The sequence below is a fragment of the Puntigrus tetrazona genome, chromosome 25 (assembly GCF_018831695.1).
Source record: "Puntigrus tetrazona isolate hp1 chromosome 25, ASM1883169v1, whole genome shotgun sequence".
Classification (NCBI taxonomy): Eukaryota; Metazoa; Chordata; class Actinopteri; order Cypriniformes; family Cyprinidae; genus Puntigrus; species Puntigrus tetrazona.
The window spans coordinates 12,254,253-12,273,963 of NC_056723.1; the positions used below are offsets into that span (position 1 = coordinate 12,254,253).

The 19,711-nt window shown below is 36.5% G+C and overlaps 1 protein-coding gene and 1 long non-coding RNA gene across 2 annotated transcripts in view; one reads left to right on the forward strand and one right to left on the reverse strand.

Moving 5' to 3' along the window:
• Window positions 1–14,025, forward strand: part of LOC122331227 — a 34,946-nt gene extending 20,921 nt beyond the window's left edge. Inside the window, exon 4 of the long non-coding RNA XR_006248144.1 lies at window positions 14,007–14,025. This is a non-coding gene — a long non-coding RNA (uncharacterized LOC122331227). The remainder of the gene's footprint in view (window positions 1–14,006) is intronic.
• A 5,540-nt stretch (window positions 14,026–19,565) lies between these two features.
• The window catches only part of LOC122331283 (cadherin EGF LAG seven-pass G-type receptor 1-like), a 15,727-nt gene continuing 15,581 nt past the window's right edge, over window positions 19,566–19,711 (reverse strand). The window contains exon 10 of the mRNA XM_043228854.1: window positions 19,566–19,594. Coding sequence (XP_043084789.1) covers window positions 19,566–19,594 — 29 coding nt within the window. The remainder of the gene's footprint in view (window positions 19,595–19,711) is intronic.

A 19,711-nucleotide genomic window follows, 5' to 3' on the forward strand; every position in this document is an offset into this window, starting at 1 on the left:
GGCACGTTATTATTACATCTATGTAGATATGTATTTAAATATCCGTTGACTCTTGCTAAAAGTTAATGCTCTATTGTGTTGGAAATATGCGCTACACTAAATCCAACCCTAAATCTACAAATGCAAAAGAGATATAAAAATGCATTTGTTGATGTAATTGTCATTTCAACTTCCTTTTACACAGATATGAAACGTTTTGCCGAACCGTAGTCACACGGGATTCGAACCCGAGCTCCTTGCCTCACTGTAGCTACCGAACAAACCTACCGTCTATGAAAACCCGTAGACATGAAGCTGGATATGTGCGATGCTAACGTTCAACAGCATCGGTTTTCAAATCTCCCAGCATATTAATATTGTTTCGAAGTCAGAACGTGATATTCTTCAATTAATTATGTGACAATTATGCTTTATTAACTGAAAGGCATAAAAGGTGTCAGAGTTTTACTGCCTCTAGTGTTCATTTCTTTTGGAAACTGCAGTGATATGTACTTGTTGGTACGTATTTCATGTCTCGCTAAGAAGGGCACCCAGTTATGCTGTTATCTAGAACGATTTAAAGCGAAGAAATATTTTCTTACCAGTACAGTATTCTTTTGGTTTATTATTGTAAAAGTCCAATATGAAATATTTTATTGGCTGTATTTGTGTCTTGCACTGTACAGCAGTTTCACGTTTTATCAAAGTTTGCATAAAATCGGCGTCATGCAAATATGTAAACTACAGACAAGTTTTTATGTCAAGGTTTCTTGACATTTATTTTAAATTAATGCACTCGCTGCACAACTAATTGCATTTCTGCATTTAGAATATAATCTGATGAATGGTTCTCATTCGAGGCTTAATACTATAGAAAAGCGGTGCGTTTTTCAGTTGTTTTTCTCAAAATATGGCGTGCGGTTGCTTCAAGCAATGTACAAACGTTATTCACTGACCGTCCTAATTAATAAATCGCAATTACAATTTCTATACTATAATCGACAATAATGATTTTTGGCAGAATCGTTCAGCCCTAATGTCACTTAGCCTAGCAGGAGCCAACCTACATTGCATTGAAAATGCATTTCTGGGATTAATGTCAGGTATATTTTCTGTTGGGCCATGCTTTCTGTCAAGGATGCTTTTTCTCACATTTTCTGGGTTGTATTATCTACAAAACATACAGATTTCCATAGAAGACTTAATCAAGTTTCACCCCACCGCACGTCGACAACTTTCGTTTCCGTCTCCCGTAACTGTCGGCGGAGAAAGCGAGAGCACGTCACAGGTCTTGTTTCTGGCGTGACTCACATCTGAAGCATGTGCTCAATGACAGACGGGATACATTTGCGTGGTTTGATGTCAGTTCAAACCTCTAAACTGAACTAAGCTAATAATAGAAACATGCCACAATGACAGCTCGTTTATTATCCCGAAACTTTAGTGAATGCGAAACAATATTAGTATTTAAATAATGCATGACTTGCGTTACTGCATTTGCTGTTTCGAAGAAATTGTCGATGTTTCTTTCTTTCTGGCTTTCTGTTTAGAGAAAGCGACATTTGCAATGTTTTTATTGCTTGTTGTTATCGTATTTAGCGTAGGCATTGTCCTCGAGATGTAATATTTTATTGGATTATTATCGTATTCGAAGGTAAGATAAGATATTTAATGCACAAGCATTTTGACTCTAATTGGCTTATTGAATAAGATATAAAATGGTTTGATTTTAATGGGCAGGCTTTAAAACTTGCAGTTTACTCTCTTATGCTCACCGAGGCTGCATTTACTTGAGCACAAATACAGTAGAAATAGTACCATTGCACAAAATATATATAGTTTTACTATTTACAAAATTGCCGCTTCAGGCGTTCTACTAACTATAAGTAGCTTTGTAACTACATGTCAACCTTTTTTCGGTAATTTGCACCTACATGTCTACTAACTCTCAGAGTAGACTCTTAGGGGAGTTTTAGGTGTAGTAGAATAAGTTGAAATATACTTGCAAAGTTTCTCACAGTCAGTATGTTACATGTTGTGAACCCGTCAAAATAAAGGGTTACATTATTAAGCAGACAGTCTGCTAATACTCTAATGGCTGCTAGCTGACATAGTTTTCTGTTCGAATATGTGATTTACCGATTTGCTACTCAAGAAGCATTTCTTATTATCATTAATAATGTTGAAAACAGTTGTGCTGTTTTATTCTCGTTTGTCTTATTTTTCATTTAATGATGAGAAAGTACACCATTTATTTGTAATGGAAATATTGGTAACACTTTAATTTACGGTTACACCTATTAGTTGCTTATTAGCATGCATATTAGTAGAATATTAGCTATTTATTAGTGTTAATTAAGCACATATTAATGCCTCATTTTACATGACCTTATTCTGCATCCCTTGTCCTACCCAAACTTAACAACTACCTCGCTAACTACAAGCAAAAAAATTAACAATTTATTGTGGGAAAAATGCCCGAAACTTTTGTTTAATTTAATGCATCCCTGCCAAATAAAAGTACTCGTTTTATAATAAAATCAAACCGACCTTAGGACGTCTCACACCTCGTCTTGATCTACACGATTCTTTTAATCAAAACAGACTGTTTGATGGTAACAAACACCGCAGCGGATGTAGTCTAGCACACTCTCTGGTGGGCTGCACGTGGGCGGATGGTTGTAGTTGTGAACTTCAGGGGGCATTTGCAGAGCTGGCAGTCTCAGTGCAGGGGCAAGACATCCAATGTGTGGGCTATTATTAGCATGTGCTGGCATTAGGGCTTCCTGACCGGAACAGAAGGGCGGTGTTCTCATCGACTGCCCAAAATATTCATGCTTTCTTCTATGTTTTTTTCCATAACAAAAGATACTTGAGTGAGGAAAAAATGGGTAATACGAAAAAACATTTGGCGACTATTTATGATTTCCTATTGCGGTGTACTGGGGACAGTTTGCCTGACTTTATTGAAAAATCAATTTGTAGGAGTTCACCTTTCAGACGCAGAAGTTATGGGAGGAGAGTTTTAAAAATCACAGATTTTACTAATGTTTGTCGCTGGTATTTTCTCCATGATTTAAAACGTCTAGTGAGTCATTCATTTTTAAAGAACGCCGTGGCTTATTCTTTATTGCTCTCTTTGAGACTGCTGTAATTTGCGCGTTTGCGTCATATTTGGTGTTGTTAGTAAATCAGCCACAGAAATGTCCCCTCTCATCTGTGCTGTTTTGGAATACCGCCACGCTCATTTGCTCTGTTTAGTCTTTTTTGAATTAATTAACTCACCCCAGTGTATTGAGCATTTTTAAACAAAAAAAATGTGAAAAAAATGCATGATTGGCTAACTTTTTATAAAATTTGCTGTATTCTGTATTTTTTTTTTTTTTGTTGTACTTTTTGTTGACTCACAATTTAAGTCAATTATCTAAAATCTTGTTATAAATTCATGTCTATTTTTTTTTTTTGCCCTTGTCTTTTTCAAAGTTAATTAATTACTTTTTTTGTAATAATGTAATATTACCTAATGATTTTTTATCATTATTTTGCCCCTTGGCTGTTTATTTTAGAATGAATGCATTATGTACATTTTACCTGTAAAGTGCCGTATTATGGTTTTTTATATAATGATATTTTTAAGATCGCAAGTTACGATTTAAAGACTGAAACAGTATTCAAATAAACTTGTGCCGAAGTGTGACATCCTTTATAACTTTTATGAGATTAATGGTGCGCGGTTCAAATGAAGAGCCTCTCAGAGATTCAGCAAATATTTTATGCTTAGCTTTGTTGTTGTTTTTGTATTTTATCTTCTCTATCCCTTTCCTGAAGTGCTGAGGTTCGTCTGCTGGCTGTGACAATTGTTTTTAGCTTTTGCTTGCTTGCTCTTTGCCTGACATTGTCGGTGGAGCACGCTCTTTCCTGCTGATCTGAGGCCAGCCGCTCTCTTTACTGCTACATTTAAAAGCAGTGACTGTAAGAGATACGCAGATCAGCATGCGACTTTTGACATTCGCAGCGGTCGCTGGAAATCAGTCTGTCCTGTTTGTTTTTGACCCAGAACCTGCAAATAAAAGCGGACAATTCTCAAAAGACGGCTCAGAAAGAATTATAATGCGTTATTATTCATTTGAGGCTTCTTAATTGGGCATTTTAGGATTATTTGGAGTAGCTTGACGACCTTGGAGTTTGGAGCTGTACTAGGAGTTCAGAAGATTTATTTGCTATTGCTCATACTTCAGGACAGGAATCACTACACCCTAACCATAAATATTAAACTTTCAATGTCTAACTTGTCCCTTGACGTTCGTATTGTGGGGATAAATTGTGCATATACATAATTTATACCTTATACTAAAAATGATGAGTGAGTTACGATGAGTTACGTATGCAACCTTTCAGCTCTTGGTTTATCTCACTTTTGAGACGTTGCACTATGAGATATAGTCACAACTGTGAGATATTAGGTTGCATTTAAAAACAAGTTTACAAGTTATATCACAATTGTTACACAACTGTCACTTTCTGAGATATAAAGGCACAATGCTAAGAAATTAAGTCACAAAGAGAAATATAGAAGTAATTGTGATTTTTAAAGCCAGAATCTTATGTAGGGATATAGTGATATTCTGAGAAATACAACTACAACTATAAAAATAATAAATCCACAGTTGTGAGAGTTTAAGTCATGTCCTAATATGAAGTTGCAGTTCGATTACTGTTAGATTAGATCATTGTTAGATTATAGTCGCATTTTGAGCTTTTAGTGAGATTTGTTTTTCACGTTCGGAGATAAAAAGCCACGAATACAAGAAATGAAGTCACATTCTTCAGATTTAGTCAGAATCGTGAAATTTTAGAGTTAATATTAGAGTTAGTTCAGCCAACAACAAAAACACAACACACTCAAGCCGTCTAAGGCGTGTATGACTTTGTTCTTTCAGACAAATAAAACCTGTGGTATATTGTTATTGATATAAATGTCCTGGCTCTTCTTGGGGGTGGGAATTTGAAGCCCAAAAATGAGTAAATCATGGAGTGATTTTCATCTTTGGGTAAAGTCATTGTTTGAGATATAAAGCTACAGCTACAATTTTTATTATAGAAATGAATGCAATATTTTAATATTTAAAGTCTTGTTCTAAAATATAAAGAAACCGTCTAATCTGTAAGCTGTAGTCAGAGCTGTAAGATCCAAAGCCACATTCTTACAAATAAAAAACACAAATACAAGAAACTAGGTTTCGAGATTTAAAGTCACATTCTGAGATAAAATGAAGAGATAGCCACATATATAAATATATACAGTACATATACTGAGATTTGACGGCAGAATTACATTACAAGACATTGTGAGAAAAATATCCTAGATGTGGTTGATAAAATTAAAACAAATTAAGCATTTTTTCTTCTGATGCTGGCTTCCGTGCCAAAACAAATTTCAGCTTATAATTTTCTTTCCATTTCTGCGGCAGCGAGTGTGAATCAGCCGTGCTGTATGATGAAACCATATAACCACACCATTATCAGAACCCAAAGAGCAGGTTAAAAGCCTTGGCTGCACTTAATAGATAGTGATTATTGCTCTTGGAAATATCTTATGCCTGCTGTGCGATTATTATGTTATGCCGTATATTTATTTATTTATTTTTTTTGTGAAGGCTATAAGTTTCCTTTTTAAAAATTATGCCTATCAAGGAACATAATGGCTCGGATCAAGCCGTGGCGGGCAGACTCGGATCTATTTTTCACCGGCTCATGCCAATAATGATTTCTAGAATCAGCAGTAATGGCTTTCCTGCTACTTTGGGTTGGATTACTAATGTGATGGGGTTTTTGAGAGTGACATGCAATTGAGATATCTGTCAAAACACTGATTGGTTCTGGTGAAGATTTGCGGCTTCGCCCTTTGTTTTTGTTTGCCCTTTAGTTGTTCTCTAAAAGCCAAGACCCTCGCTGAAGTTTACTGAGGCTGGTAACGCGACGCCGTTAATGCTACCGCAAGTGAGGGTGATTTATGTGGAGGCTTGAAGGCGCTTGTGGTACAGCTTTGTGCTCCTTGATTGCTTTTTCTAAAAGTGATTTCCTCAGAGACCGACTTGATGCCTCCTCAACCTCTTGGTGTTGGAGACTCGCTGGCCGTGTTCGGCTTCTAGCGAAGCCGCCGTGTCCATCTGCCGCCTTTCTTGTGTTTTCAGTGATTTGTAAGTCACGGGTAATTATGCTGCATGAGTTTATATATGGATTCTCTTCGATTTATTTTATTTATTTCATCTGAATCATTTCAGAATCATTGCAACAATTTCTGACAAAATGTTCACATGAAATAGTGAAAGAAATTGAGGTATATATGCTGTCAAACTATTAATCGATCCCAAAATGTTCCTTTACATATTATCTGTATGTGTACTGTGTGTTATTATGTATATATAAATACACACACATACAGCATACATTTAGAAAATATTTAGGTTTATTTACATGTATTTATTTATATTCATATAAATACTATATATATATATATATATATATATATATATATATATATATATATATATATATATATATATATTTAGTGTATAAACATATAGCTGATTACTAATACATATATTCAAATATTTAAACTATATTTAAATATTTTTTAAATAGTATAATTTTGTAAAAAAAAATCATAGAAACAAATTAATATTAAAAAATTTAAATTTTATTTTTATTTCGAAAATATTTATTTTAAGATGGATATTCCAAAATGTTAAGAGTACATTTAATAATGTTATTAAAGGGAAATTTTTATTTGTTATAAAATTGCTAAATAAATGAAAAATATTTATTGTATATATTAAAAAAGAAATATATATATATATATATATATATATATATATATATATATATATATATATATATATATATATATATATATATAATATGTGTGTGTGTGTGTGCTCTCTTTTAATACCAGAAAATATTGATAAAAGTAGTACCATCTAATAAAACTGCAATAATTTATTTTAATTATTTTTTTGCACTTTTTAGAATATTATGTAGTGTTACATGTGCTTATGACCAGGATTGCCAGGTTTTCACAACACAACCTATCCACTTGCTACTTAAAACTAGCTCAGTGGCGTTTTGAGGAGGTCCCACTAGTAAAAAATTGCATTCTGGGGGGTTAAATTCACGTCTTTTGGCAAGGTCTTATAATATACATTTATGTTTACCTTACTTGTTGAACGATTCCTAAACGATTCGCTCAGTGATTCATTTTCCCAAACCGTCCCTTTGCCTGAAGCTAATCTGTGGTGATTATTTTTACTGCTCCAAAAGAGGCACCTAGTGGCAGAGAATGAATTTACTTTTTTTTTTTTTTTTTCGGACCAATGCAAAAACCCCAACAAGTGGGCGGGCAATATGCTAATGTTTTATATTGACATCAACAAGAAACGGTTTGGGACTCGTTTCAGTCATTCAGAGTCAACTCTTTCTTTTGAGAGACAGTAACTTTCTACACGGTGCACTTTGAGATTGAAAACTTTGCAGGATGTTTTCATTCACTTAGAGCAAGGCAAGTTTATTTCCATAACACATTTCGTACAAAGAGGTTATTTAAAATGCTTTAATAATCACAACAATAAAACAAGGAATTCAAAAACATACTGCATTAAAGGTCATGTTAAATTCTGTTTTGGATAGGATGGCAAAGTCAGTTTACAGACACAAAGGCACCTCTAGAGTTTAGAATAAAGCTTCAAAGTATTCTTTCCCGTTACATTTTCTCTTGGAGCAAGATTGGGAGCGAGAGAATCAGTTTTTGACCGAGAGGCATGTACGGCAGCACATTTCTCCAGTTCACGATCGATCAGTTTCATGGTGTAATTCAGCTCTCTCCGGTCGGCTGTTTGCTGCGGTTCAATCTGTCTCTCCTGCGTCTCACGTAGTGCTGATACTGATGTCTCTATAAAGCTGTCCACTTCAGCACACGCACTTCCACTGTACGGTGCATGAGCGTGGGGTTAGCTAAAGTGCAAATTAGCATTTCACGTTTGGGAATGTATATGTGCGTACATTATCGTTTGTTACTGAATATTTGAAAATATTTGTTTTCTTTAAATCTCGGTCAGGCATGCCAGGTTGAGAGTTAAAGACCAACGTCAAAAAGTGAAAGTATATCGGCATGGACACGAGACAGAACTACTTCACTCTTCATTAACGTTTGAGCATTGTCCTCCAGCACCCAGTAAATCAAAGTGTCTTAAAGGGATAGTTCACTGAAAAATATAAACTCTGTCACCGTTTGCTCAATCACAGTTGGTTGCAAACTTTTTGAGTTTCTGATTCATTTTTTAAAAAAAGTTATTTTGGGGTAACCAGACAGTTGATAGTCCCATTGTAAAAAAAAAAAAATATATTATAGGAGTCAAAGACCATCAACTATTTTTCTTTTTCTCTTTTTTATATCTTCTTTTGTATTTAACAGAATGGATAAACTTATACGGCACTGAAACAACTTGAGCGTAAATGATGACAGGATTTTAGCTCAACTTGTAAAATGCAGCTTGAGTCATGGACTCATGTTATTACATTTGACTTTTTATTTATGTGTCTTTAATAGGCACCAATCTGCATTAATATGTTAGTTGTCATGACTTAAAATACATTATATAAAAAATAAGGTAATAATCACATTTTCATTGAATAACACTGCTAAAATACATAATGTAATACAAAATAAACATTTTCTGTAAATTGTGTACATCATTAAAAATGCCTTCAAAGGGTACCAAAGACGCGATAATTGTTGTTGTTACACTTACAGGAGGATCAAATAAATCAAATCCTTGTTTAATATTGACCAAACATTTAATTCTAATATCCACAAAACCTTTAGCGCTTAAAAATTCTACATTTCTTCAACAAAAACGTGGAGTTCACAACCCTTATAAAAATGTTAACAATTAAAAACAGTACAATTTTTTTTTTTCTGCTTGACACAATGAAACCAACCAGTCAACTGTATTAACAAAATCATAGCCACATGTATTTATAATAGTATTCTAATTAAATAATACAATTTAATTAAAATGTTCAACTTTAACCTATTGTAGTTTTTTTTACTGTTATAATAGTTGAGGGAGGGGGCACAACAATAAAAATCTGCTTAAGATACCTATTTGGTCAACAGCGGCCCAGGAGCTACCTCTCGATATTTTAGCCCAAACCAAAATTTCCAGTTGCCAAAATGTCACTAGTTTTTGACTTACCTACACGTGGCTGATCATTTAGCTCTCACCTCTAGTTTGACAGACAGCGGTCTGAGCCATACTCATATGACCCAGGATCAGGCTCCACTGTGACCTTGGCAGGATTCGGTGGAGGGAAGGTGAAAGAGATCCAATGACCCTCTATAGCTCCTCTCTGGAACTGGAGACAGCCAAGTGTCCTTACGCAGCGACTTTTTGTGCTGAAGTTTAGGCTGAACTTTCCCACCTCAGACTCGTTCATCCATTACTGTAATACAGGTCACGGGTTGGGGTTTGAGTTTGACTAGCTGCTGCTCGCTCAGCATAAAATAACAACCTCAAGCCATCGGCATGTTTCACCACAGCTCCTGGTCCCGGAGGTCTCGCACTTTGTTTATACTGCCCTTCCAGACTAATGCAGCTACAGCCAGAACTGCAATACCATACTTTATTTCACTGCACAATGATACAAATGTTCAGCTATTCCGATAGAAAGCATAAGGAGGCTGATCACTTTTAGAAATAGAAGGTCAGTTTGAAGCATTTTGGGATATAGCCCCTGTATTTAAATATGCCTACTTCACTACAATATAGCAGGTGGAAAATACAAGGATCATTATTAATCAAAAACTACAGTGTATGCGATTTCAGATGCACTTAATATTCCATCCATACCTCCTACATGCTATTTCAAACACACCTCATTTTAAAGTGTTACTCCTAAATATGTGGAAAGTCTGCTCACGGCACTTTTTTTTCTCCAGAAAGACGCAATTTATGAATGTTGGTGTTAGCACTCTCAATAAATCAGTCAGTGTGCTATGTTTTACTGTCTAATTCTGCAAGCAGAAAGACCTTCATATGTGCATCTGTCTAGTCCTCATTATTTATTACCTATAATCCCAAATAATCGCTCTCCTTCTGTCACTAGGCTTGTTGGATTGTTGAATTAGATTTTGGAGAGACACCCATCTAAGCTACAAAACACATGCACTTACACTGAAGGAGAGACCTGGGCCATATCTACAGGTCACAACAAAATGTAAAAATTGTGGTTACCTATGATCAATAAGTCTTTAATTGTCTGACATTAATGTTTTTAGCTTGATTTTGGCTAATCCTCAGCCTATAGAGGGTGCAACAGCAACAGAAATCTGTGAAGTCCACATTTACACTACGTTTAAATGTTAAATGGCAAATAAATGCATCTGGATGCATGTTTTAAAACTTATTGCACAGGTAAGATAATTGCCGTTCTGATCTACTGCACTGCTGCTTTGTAATTCACATGCATAAGCTGTTCGAGCCTCAGCTCAAAGCTTATTCATTCATTTATATTGTCATCAGTGATTAGTCGATCTCAAATTTTGTCACATAAATGTCGATTTCGATGAACCCCTAGTATTTAAAAATGCTCAAACAATTGGTCAATGATCAAATGAATTTTTTTAAATATGTGGTCTCTAAACATTCATATTTTTACAATGCAATAGATGCAAGAACAACAAATGTGAGATGGCAAATCAGCATCAGTCTCCACCGGGCTACAGCACTAGAGGGCTCAGGTTTTCTTTATATGGAAGGAAGGACAAAAAGTTGATGACTGATCTCAAACACTCTTGCAGCAACATAGCAACTGTAGCAATGCTCTTGCAACTATCCAGAATATCATAGCAGAGCTATGCGACCAGCTATATGCTTTTGATATACTTTAAAAATGGCTACATATAAATGTAAACAACCTAGCAAACAGCTAGTCATGTCCTAAAAACCACAATACCCTAGCCACACCGTAGTAAATATCAACCCCTTAGTGACCACCAATGCACAATACACCTTAGAATCACTTAGCAATGCCCTTGCCAACTATCCAGAACTCCTTAGCATCCACTTAGCAAAACACCTTGGCAACCATTCAGCAATGCCATCCAGAACTCCCAAGCAGCCACCTAGCAACACCTTGGCAACCATCCAGAACACTCTAGCAGCAACCTAGCAATGCATTTCCTACTATACAGAACACCCTAGCAGCCACCTATCAACACCTTGGCAAACATACAGAACACCTTAGCAGCCACCTAGCAACACCTTGGCAACCATACTGAACACCATAGCAGCCACATAGCAACACTTTGGCAACCATCTACAACAACCATAGCACTGCTTCTGTAAAATGACTAAATATAAATGTAAAACACCAAACAAACATTTTGTTATGCCTAGAATATGGTAGTAACACTCAAACACACACCAACCCCTAAGCAATTGCTCATTGCACCTTATAAGAGCCAAGCCCTGGAAACCAATGTGAACACCCTAGTAAAAACCCAGAACAACATACACCACCATACAGAACATCCTAACAATGCACAAGTAACCAAAAAATAAAAACTACATTAAAACTGGATAAAAACTGTTATATGATTAAAAAACTACTCGTCAAGCATGCCTTGGTAGGCCCTCAGAATAACTAGCACATAATAAAACACATACCAACTTTAGGACACTCTAAATTTGCCTGTCCCTTCCTGAACACCTAACAACAACCCAGAACAAACTAGCCTTTCGTTTAGCTAAACACCTTTGGCAACCATCCAAAACACTCTAGCAGCCAGCCATTTATTTGTGAGGTTATTCTTTTGTAAGTCACATCAACTAGAAAACCTTAGAAACTGCTTAGCCTTTGCAGCCACTAACAGCCTCCCAGTTTACCTTAGCAACACCTTAGCAATGGCTTAACAATTTAGCAACTGCATAGACACTTCTGAAGAGGTTGGCAATAAATTATGATGAGTTTGACTAACTAAAAAGGAACTTTTAATCAACAAAATTGTTATTGTACTTAATTACTGTAAACTTGAATGTAGTATGTGTAAAATAGTGAATGCAATGTATGTTTGTGCAAAGGGTCAGACTGCACAAATGTAATGTCAACATGAGATTTGAATCAAATTATAATGAATTGCAGTAAGTGCTGATCAGAGCTCAGTGTTGTGGAGGCATCAGGGGACTTGGAGTTTGCGATTTTAGGAGGGCGTACAGTTACGGATTGCTAAGGTGGTATTATTAGACACCAGTGCTCAGCCAAGCACACAGATTCCATGTCTGATCTGCCCTTCCTGCTCGAACTGCACAAGGGCGAAGCCCAAAGCGTGTATATATAGTCCATCTGATCAAATGAAGGCACGGCCATGCTGTTAAGCAATCATCTTTTTGGCTGCGTTTGATAAGTGGAGTCTGTACTCTCCAGATGGTGTGTGCAAGCGTGTTTGTACGTGTGTTTATGTGTGTTCATGGATGCAGCTCAGAGAGCCACAGGATGAGGTCAGTCTGGCCACACTGATCAGTCTTTCCCATGCTGCCAAGATCAGAATCCGCTTCCCAAGAGAAGGAGCCCAGGATGCACAGCACGGGCTTGGAGCTCAGTCTGGAAAATAGTGCGCAAATGCCTGAGTTCCAACACTTCAGCAAGAAAAAGAGATAAAAGAGAGCATACTTGGTGCCAGCATGGTGCCAGAATAGTGTGGAATTGTAATGGATTCCGGATTCCGGTTTTGGCTCTGTAACAGAGAAAACCTGGGCAAAGTTTGGAATGGAATACTAACATACTTCTACAATACTAACATACCTTCATACTGCCTACTGTTTATTTATTTTTTGGCTTTATTTTATTTGATAGGTCAGTAGGCAGTGTTTTTAGCCAGCGAAAATCAGCAGACGCTCTCCTGAAAATGCTCAGCTCTGATTAGTTTTTTCTTAATTATTTTTTTAATATATGTGAAATAGTTTGCAGGCAGCATGCAACAAGAAATGCTCTACCTGTTGGTGGCATGGCCATTTTTTGCAGGCTACATATAAACTATTTACATATATACAGCAGAATAATTCCCTTGGAGGTAAATGAGATAGTATTTATGCCTTGTATATTGAACTTCAGGAAAATTAAGTAACCTACATACTGTGCGCAGTATCTGTAATGCATACTGCGCCCCTAGTTGGAGTAGTGTGCTATATCAAATATTCTTTGTTTATTATTAAATGAAAAGAGCACATTGATGTTGTTTTTAATGATAAATTGATGAGTTGATGTCCGAGGTCATGCCCCCAGGTCTGAGATCGGCTCAGTAGGCCCGGTAATGCAGGAGGGAATAAGACCCATCAACTGGCCAATTCAATTAATCTGCTTTTAGAGGAGTGAGAGAAAGAGAGAGGGAGACAGAGATAGTAAGAAAATGTGATTAATCAAAGCAAGTCACACTCACATAAGCCTCCAATGAAAGGTTTACTGCCTGACAAAATTTGAAAAACACAATTAAACTGAAGGCTGTAAGCAATTGCAGCTAATCAAGTAAATTTTGGCCAGCTCCTTTACATAAAAGGAAAGTGAGTGGGACCTGGGTTGATGAGCTCCAAAAATGAAGGCGCCAATAAAGTAGTCCATATGAAGTCATGCAGTAGCTTATATGTAAAGAACAAACTGACAGACACTTAAAACCTATTTTCATGATAATATTAAATAAATCTCTCATTTCAGTAGTTTAGGTTGGTTATTGTAGTTATTATTAACATAATTTAAGAACAGTAGAAGTTAACTTGATTGTCAAAGTAGACATAAGCTTTCTGTACAAATAGAAGTATCTAGTTGGAACAATGGTATATAAAGGATGAATTGAGTATTTACTAATGCTTAGCCAATGACTCTTAGTGTGTAGTTATTAAACCTGTCTTGTGTTTTTGGTTTTGCTGTTAAGAAATGCTTTATTTTCTGTTTCTGTGTCTGTGTTTGATCTGCAGGTCTAACTGGCTGAAGCCGCACGCTGGGAGAGAGCAGCGCTGTGGCAGGTGTGCTTGCTGAGTGCCGGCTTCAACTGTTTCCTGGGTGGCCTGCCAGTCGTCTTGGTGGTGCTCCTACTGACTGTGGAACTGCTCATTGATACTAAGCTCTTACAATGTGAGTATTCGAAGGGGTTCAGATCCCGTTAGATGAGGATTGTTAGCACACATGCTCTGGTCAGTTGAATACAGTCTAGACTAGACTGGTTTCCAATGTGAGTTTTGATTCACTAAAGAGGAACGGCTCACAAAAAAATAAGACTACACTGCTCAAGCTGTATGTTTCTGATTCACCACGCAGAAACAGCCTCATTTCTTTTCAGAATCATTCATTTGGGTTTTTGACTGCATTGGTTGAGCCATATTTATATATTTGTCTTTTGTTCTGGAATCAGTTTCAGGATATTTTCAAAAATATTGATTTCAATCCATTGGTTTTAAATATGAACTGGTTCCCCAACCTAAGACATTCAGACTAGCTTAGTTAAGATGTATGTTTTTGATTCCCTAAAATTAAAAAGATTCAAAAGAATCATTTGTTTGGGATTTAGACTACATTGATCACACCTGAATGTTTTGATTCACTAGAATAAATAAAAAAATTCAGGAATTAGACTACCCTGCTTGAGCTTTATGTCATTTGTTTGCAATTCAAATCAAATCATAGCAGTATTTTCTTTGATTCACTGAAAAAAAAGACTCATTCTGTCATTCTGGAATTAGAAAGTCATTTAAAAAGTATTTATTCATTCAACTGGGTTCTCATTTCCCTACCTGATAAATCACATGCATTTTATATTTGCATAAAAACACATTTGTCTTAAAAGTCCCATTAATACAGCATACAAATCCTATCACAGCTATATATCTCTGTGTGAGATTATTCTCAATAAACACATTGTGAGTGATATTTGCTTAGCAGCTATTTGCCTGACATGTTCATTTCTAATAAGAGCCTACTGTAAATCTGACCCAAGATCCCCATTCATACTACGGTAGAAAATCACGGCTCAGTGTGCAGATGAGTGTGCACTCAAAGAGAGAAATGCCGGGAGATGACAAGAGCATAAGTCAGTCTATATCTCTGTCTTTTCTGGCCTTTACAAAGTCCTGATAGACAGATGGAGGGGGAGAGATGGATAGAAGCAGCGGAGGAGTGCAGGACAGCGACCGGCCGCCGAGATTAATGGAAGGAGGGATTGAGGGAGATGAATGGACTGATGGACAGATCAGTGAACAGAGCAAACTAAGACATATGGGCGGGAGATTGGCGGCGTGTGGAGAGAGGGAGTGATAACTGAATGCAGTAGATCTCTTGCACCGTAATAGAGCGGATAAATAGACAGATGCAGGAACGCGGATGGGTGGAATATCATATCACAAATGCCTTATGCTTTCAGTCCAGGCGGCCGCCGTAATGAGATTGAGCAGAAACTGTCCTCGGCTTGGCGATGTGGCTTCCTCTTGAAAAGTCTCTGTAATGCTCGATCGAGTATAGCTTAATGCTGTTATCTACAGTAAATATACAGCAATTTTGGTGGAAGTTTCTGCGTGTTTTGGTGTGTCTGATTTGTAGACAGTTTAAAAGAGTATAATGATTTCCCTATAGCTGATTTGTAAAGCACGCGGAAATTGTAGTAAAATTAAAAGCTTAGCATTACCTGGGTTCAACGAAAGCCAAAAATTAAATGAAGGTTTAGCCTTTTCACATTTTTAATAGGTTCCTGGTTTGATTGTGGATGATTTGCCAGTTATAACATTTTTTTATATGGTGTACATGATGTATAAAAATCAAGTTCTGCCCTACAAATTGAATTTTGAACACTGTTTATATTTTTATATTAAATTTTACAAATGAAAATTTACTCATCCTCAAACCATCCTAATACTATGATTCTTTCAGATGAATCCAGTTATGTTTAAAAATGCTTTATAATGTCAGTGAGTGAATTATTTTTCAGTAGTCCAAAAGAAGTTCAACAAAGTGCATCCATCCGTAATAAAAAAGGGCCTCCGTGGAAGTGAATAAAGCCTCCTGTAACAAATCGATGCATTAAAAAAACACAACTGTATTTAAAATGTTATAAACGGTAATCTGTAGCTTCCACTAATTTTCTGACTAAAGTAAAAGAAATTTTCTTCCTTTGCAGACGTTGGTTTTCGTGAGACTAGCGTATTCTTACTACATCCTACGCCATCCACTCTTGAACACGGCAGTCAGTGGAAGCTAGAGATTACGGTTCAAAAAATAAAAATGGATATTTTTTCTTATAAAAGTGCATTTAGATATAGAATTTTTTTATAAAAGTGCATCAAGTGTACTGCAGTAAAAACTATAGTTCAAAATAGTTTATTTAGTGATACTACAGCATTCATTTAACAAGTGTTGTATATAATATTAAGGTATAATAATCTTTACTATAGTATAGTTCAAAACACCATAGTATATACCATATATCACTATAGCATTTTTTCATGTGGGCTTTAATGCATCCTTGCCAAACAAAAGTATTAACTTCTTTTGAATTTTTCCCCAAGACCTTTGAGTTCTGTATATTTTGAGAGGTATTTAGCTCATTACATTTGGACTGTATTATAATCAGATTTTTACATGTAAAAGAAAAATCTAAACTCTCTGAATTGCGTCCACAGTTAATAATGCATTCCAGTTCGCTGCTGTATCATCCACTGGGATCAGCCTGGTCATCCTGTCCGTGTTCTTCACTGAGGTGAGTGTTAACGCTTTTCCTCATCTTGTTTTTAGCCAGAATAAAAGTAGAAAATTGCGGCTTTTCATTTTCCGCCCATCTTCAGATTCAGAAGAGTCACGTTTTAAATAGGAAAAATATCGAAACTACTGGGTCATTTTCAAACGCGATGCTACCGGTCTGTCGGATTCAATGATCTATGCTAAGCTATGCTAAAAGTGCTATCGCCAGACACTGAGATCGGCTGAATGGATTCAAAAACGCTTAAAACTCTACTTCTATTAACTCTGGGAGTTGGAGAACGAGCCTATTTCGAAAAAAAGCTTCCTTTAAATACATTCCTTGTTAAACATTTCTCATCGTTCTTCCAAAAAAGTTATCCGAGATGTACTTTTTGAGAAACATCTATTGTTAATGAAAGATAACGATGCTATAAAAGAGCATCGCGTCAGCATTAAAAGTGCGTCTTTAAAGGTCACAGGCCACTAAAACAGCTAAGATGCTGAGTCTGGGACAATCGTGATTTACACAGAGCCACCAGGCTTACTAGAAATAGCCTCTTTTACAACTATCGATATAGTAGGTTTCAAATTACTGGTGCCACGACGGGGCGTTTGGAAGTATTTGATGTAAGGTCCCGTCTGAATGTTTATGCTGTAAGGCGTCTTAATTGAACCCAGAAAAAGCAGTTTCGCATAGTGCTGTTACTGTACTTTCAAAGTGTGTGTGTGTGTGTGTGTGTGTGTGTGTGTGTGTGTCCTGACAAGCGCGACTTCTATTGATTCCCATTTCTTCAGATCCAGTTGCATTTGTCTCTGGCTCTTTTTAAAGCAGCCTTGCATTTATTTCCTTCAACTTTGCGTTTAGCCTCGTCGATAAAGGCTCAAGAGACGGGAAGGTTTCGCTGTATATGTTTCAAAGTGCGGAGCAGGGATATATAGGGCGATTAAAAAAACAGACTAGCGCTGCCACACCTGAGTCAGCAGTCACCAAACAGCGTCTCCTTCCGAGTGTTTCGATGAGATCTCGGCCGCTTATGCAGTTTATGAATACATATTGCAGGTCACTGATAAATTATGAGCCTTCGTTTGAGACGAGATGAAAGGGAAAAAAATGATTCGCCGGAAATGGGTTTTCAAGGGAGGTTATTTCGGACACCAAATGGAGGTGAATTCTGTCGCTGCTACATCTCGATATCACTTAGATTTTGAATTACCTTACATACACATTTTTCCTGTAAGCTCATTATTTACGCTTGCTGTTAAGTGGGTCGGAAAAGTAATGTTTGCCTTTTTTCACCCAAGGCCTCTCTCTTGCCTTTTTACTAAACGCTCTGTTGTTTTCTTCGTAGAGGTTTTCCTTGAATGCAATGTGCTGGAAGCGCCAGACATCTGATCAGTGTGTTTTTTTGCTTCCAGTTCTTCTTTCTTTTGTTGGATTTTTTCCGCTTTATATGCCCTCTCTCTCTCTCTTCCGTGTTTCTCCTTTCTCTCCCAGACTGTCTTTAGGATTGTGGTGCTCGGATTTGGGATTATATAGAGAAATGTGTTGAGGTAAGCTCCCCGGGTCCCATTAGTACGTGGGGAATGGAGCGAAGAGGCGAGCCCTCGAAACTTAATGAAGGATGAGTCCCTCTCTGGCGCAGTGACACACTCTCACGTTTCATTGCTGCCCGAGCGGGCCAGGATCCATTGCCGACTGCACTGTGATTGGCTGTTTAGGCCACACTCTGTCATTAAATGCTAATTATCGCATTTTTGTCACGTCTACCTGATATGTTTTTAAAGAGCATTTACTGATTATTTTAGGGTAAGGTACGCATATGGAAAAACTAATGTTGTGTAAAAGAAACATATTTTTCACCCAAAAAACGAACATTCTGTCATTGTCACGTTGTATGATGTCATGTTGAGGATACAGCACGTTGTTTACTCTTTAAACGTAAACATGGTTACCATGGTCTTACATGGTCTTACTTTTCGCAGTAATTAATGACAGAATTTTATTTTTGGTTGAGTTTGTACATTAGAGCATTCCCAGGTATGTAACAGCCCCACAGTGTTAAACACACTTTTCATGCAAATGCATGTATGTTGAGAGGCATACGACCGTGTGTTGCTGTTGTTGTTTTACTTAGGTGTTTGACGGTGCTGTGATAGTACTCTCTCTGGCCCCAATGGTGGCCTCCACGGTGGCTAACGGCCCCAGCAGCCCCTGGGATGCCATCAGCCTCATCATCACCCTCCGCATCTGGAGAGTCAAGAGAATCATTGACGGTAACACACCTTTCACACACTCTCCTGCGTCTTTCTGACACTATGGAGTCTAAAAAAAAAAAAAAAAAAAAATATATATATATATATATATATATAGTAATTTTATTAATTTATTTTTATGTAAATATATTTGACCTAATATATATATATATATATATATATATATATATATATATATATATATATATATATATATATATATATATATATATATAGTAATTTTATGAATTTATTTAATATATATTATATATATATTTATATGTAAATATATTTGATCTAATATATATATATATATATATATATATATATATATATATATATATATATATATATATATATATATATATATAATAGTAATTTTTACATTTATTTTTGATGTAAATATATTTGACCTTTAAACCACTTAAAAAAGAAAGTGTTAACGTAAAAGCATTAGCTAATTCGTCTGATTAATTTTACTAGCTGTTGTCCCGTCCCGCCCGATGAGGGTGAGTTATGATAGACGTCGCTGCTGCCAGCGCTGGTCTTATTAAAATTCAGATTGATTCAGAGTCTTTTGTCTGCGCTGAGAGGAGCATAATGTCCATAATGTCTCAGCACAGGTTGTGTTAATGCAAGCGTATCCGTGGTCGATGGCTGAGGCAGGTCTCTCATTCTCACTGAACATCATCGAGCCGATGAC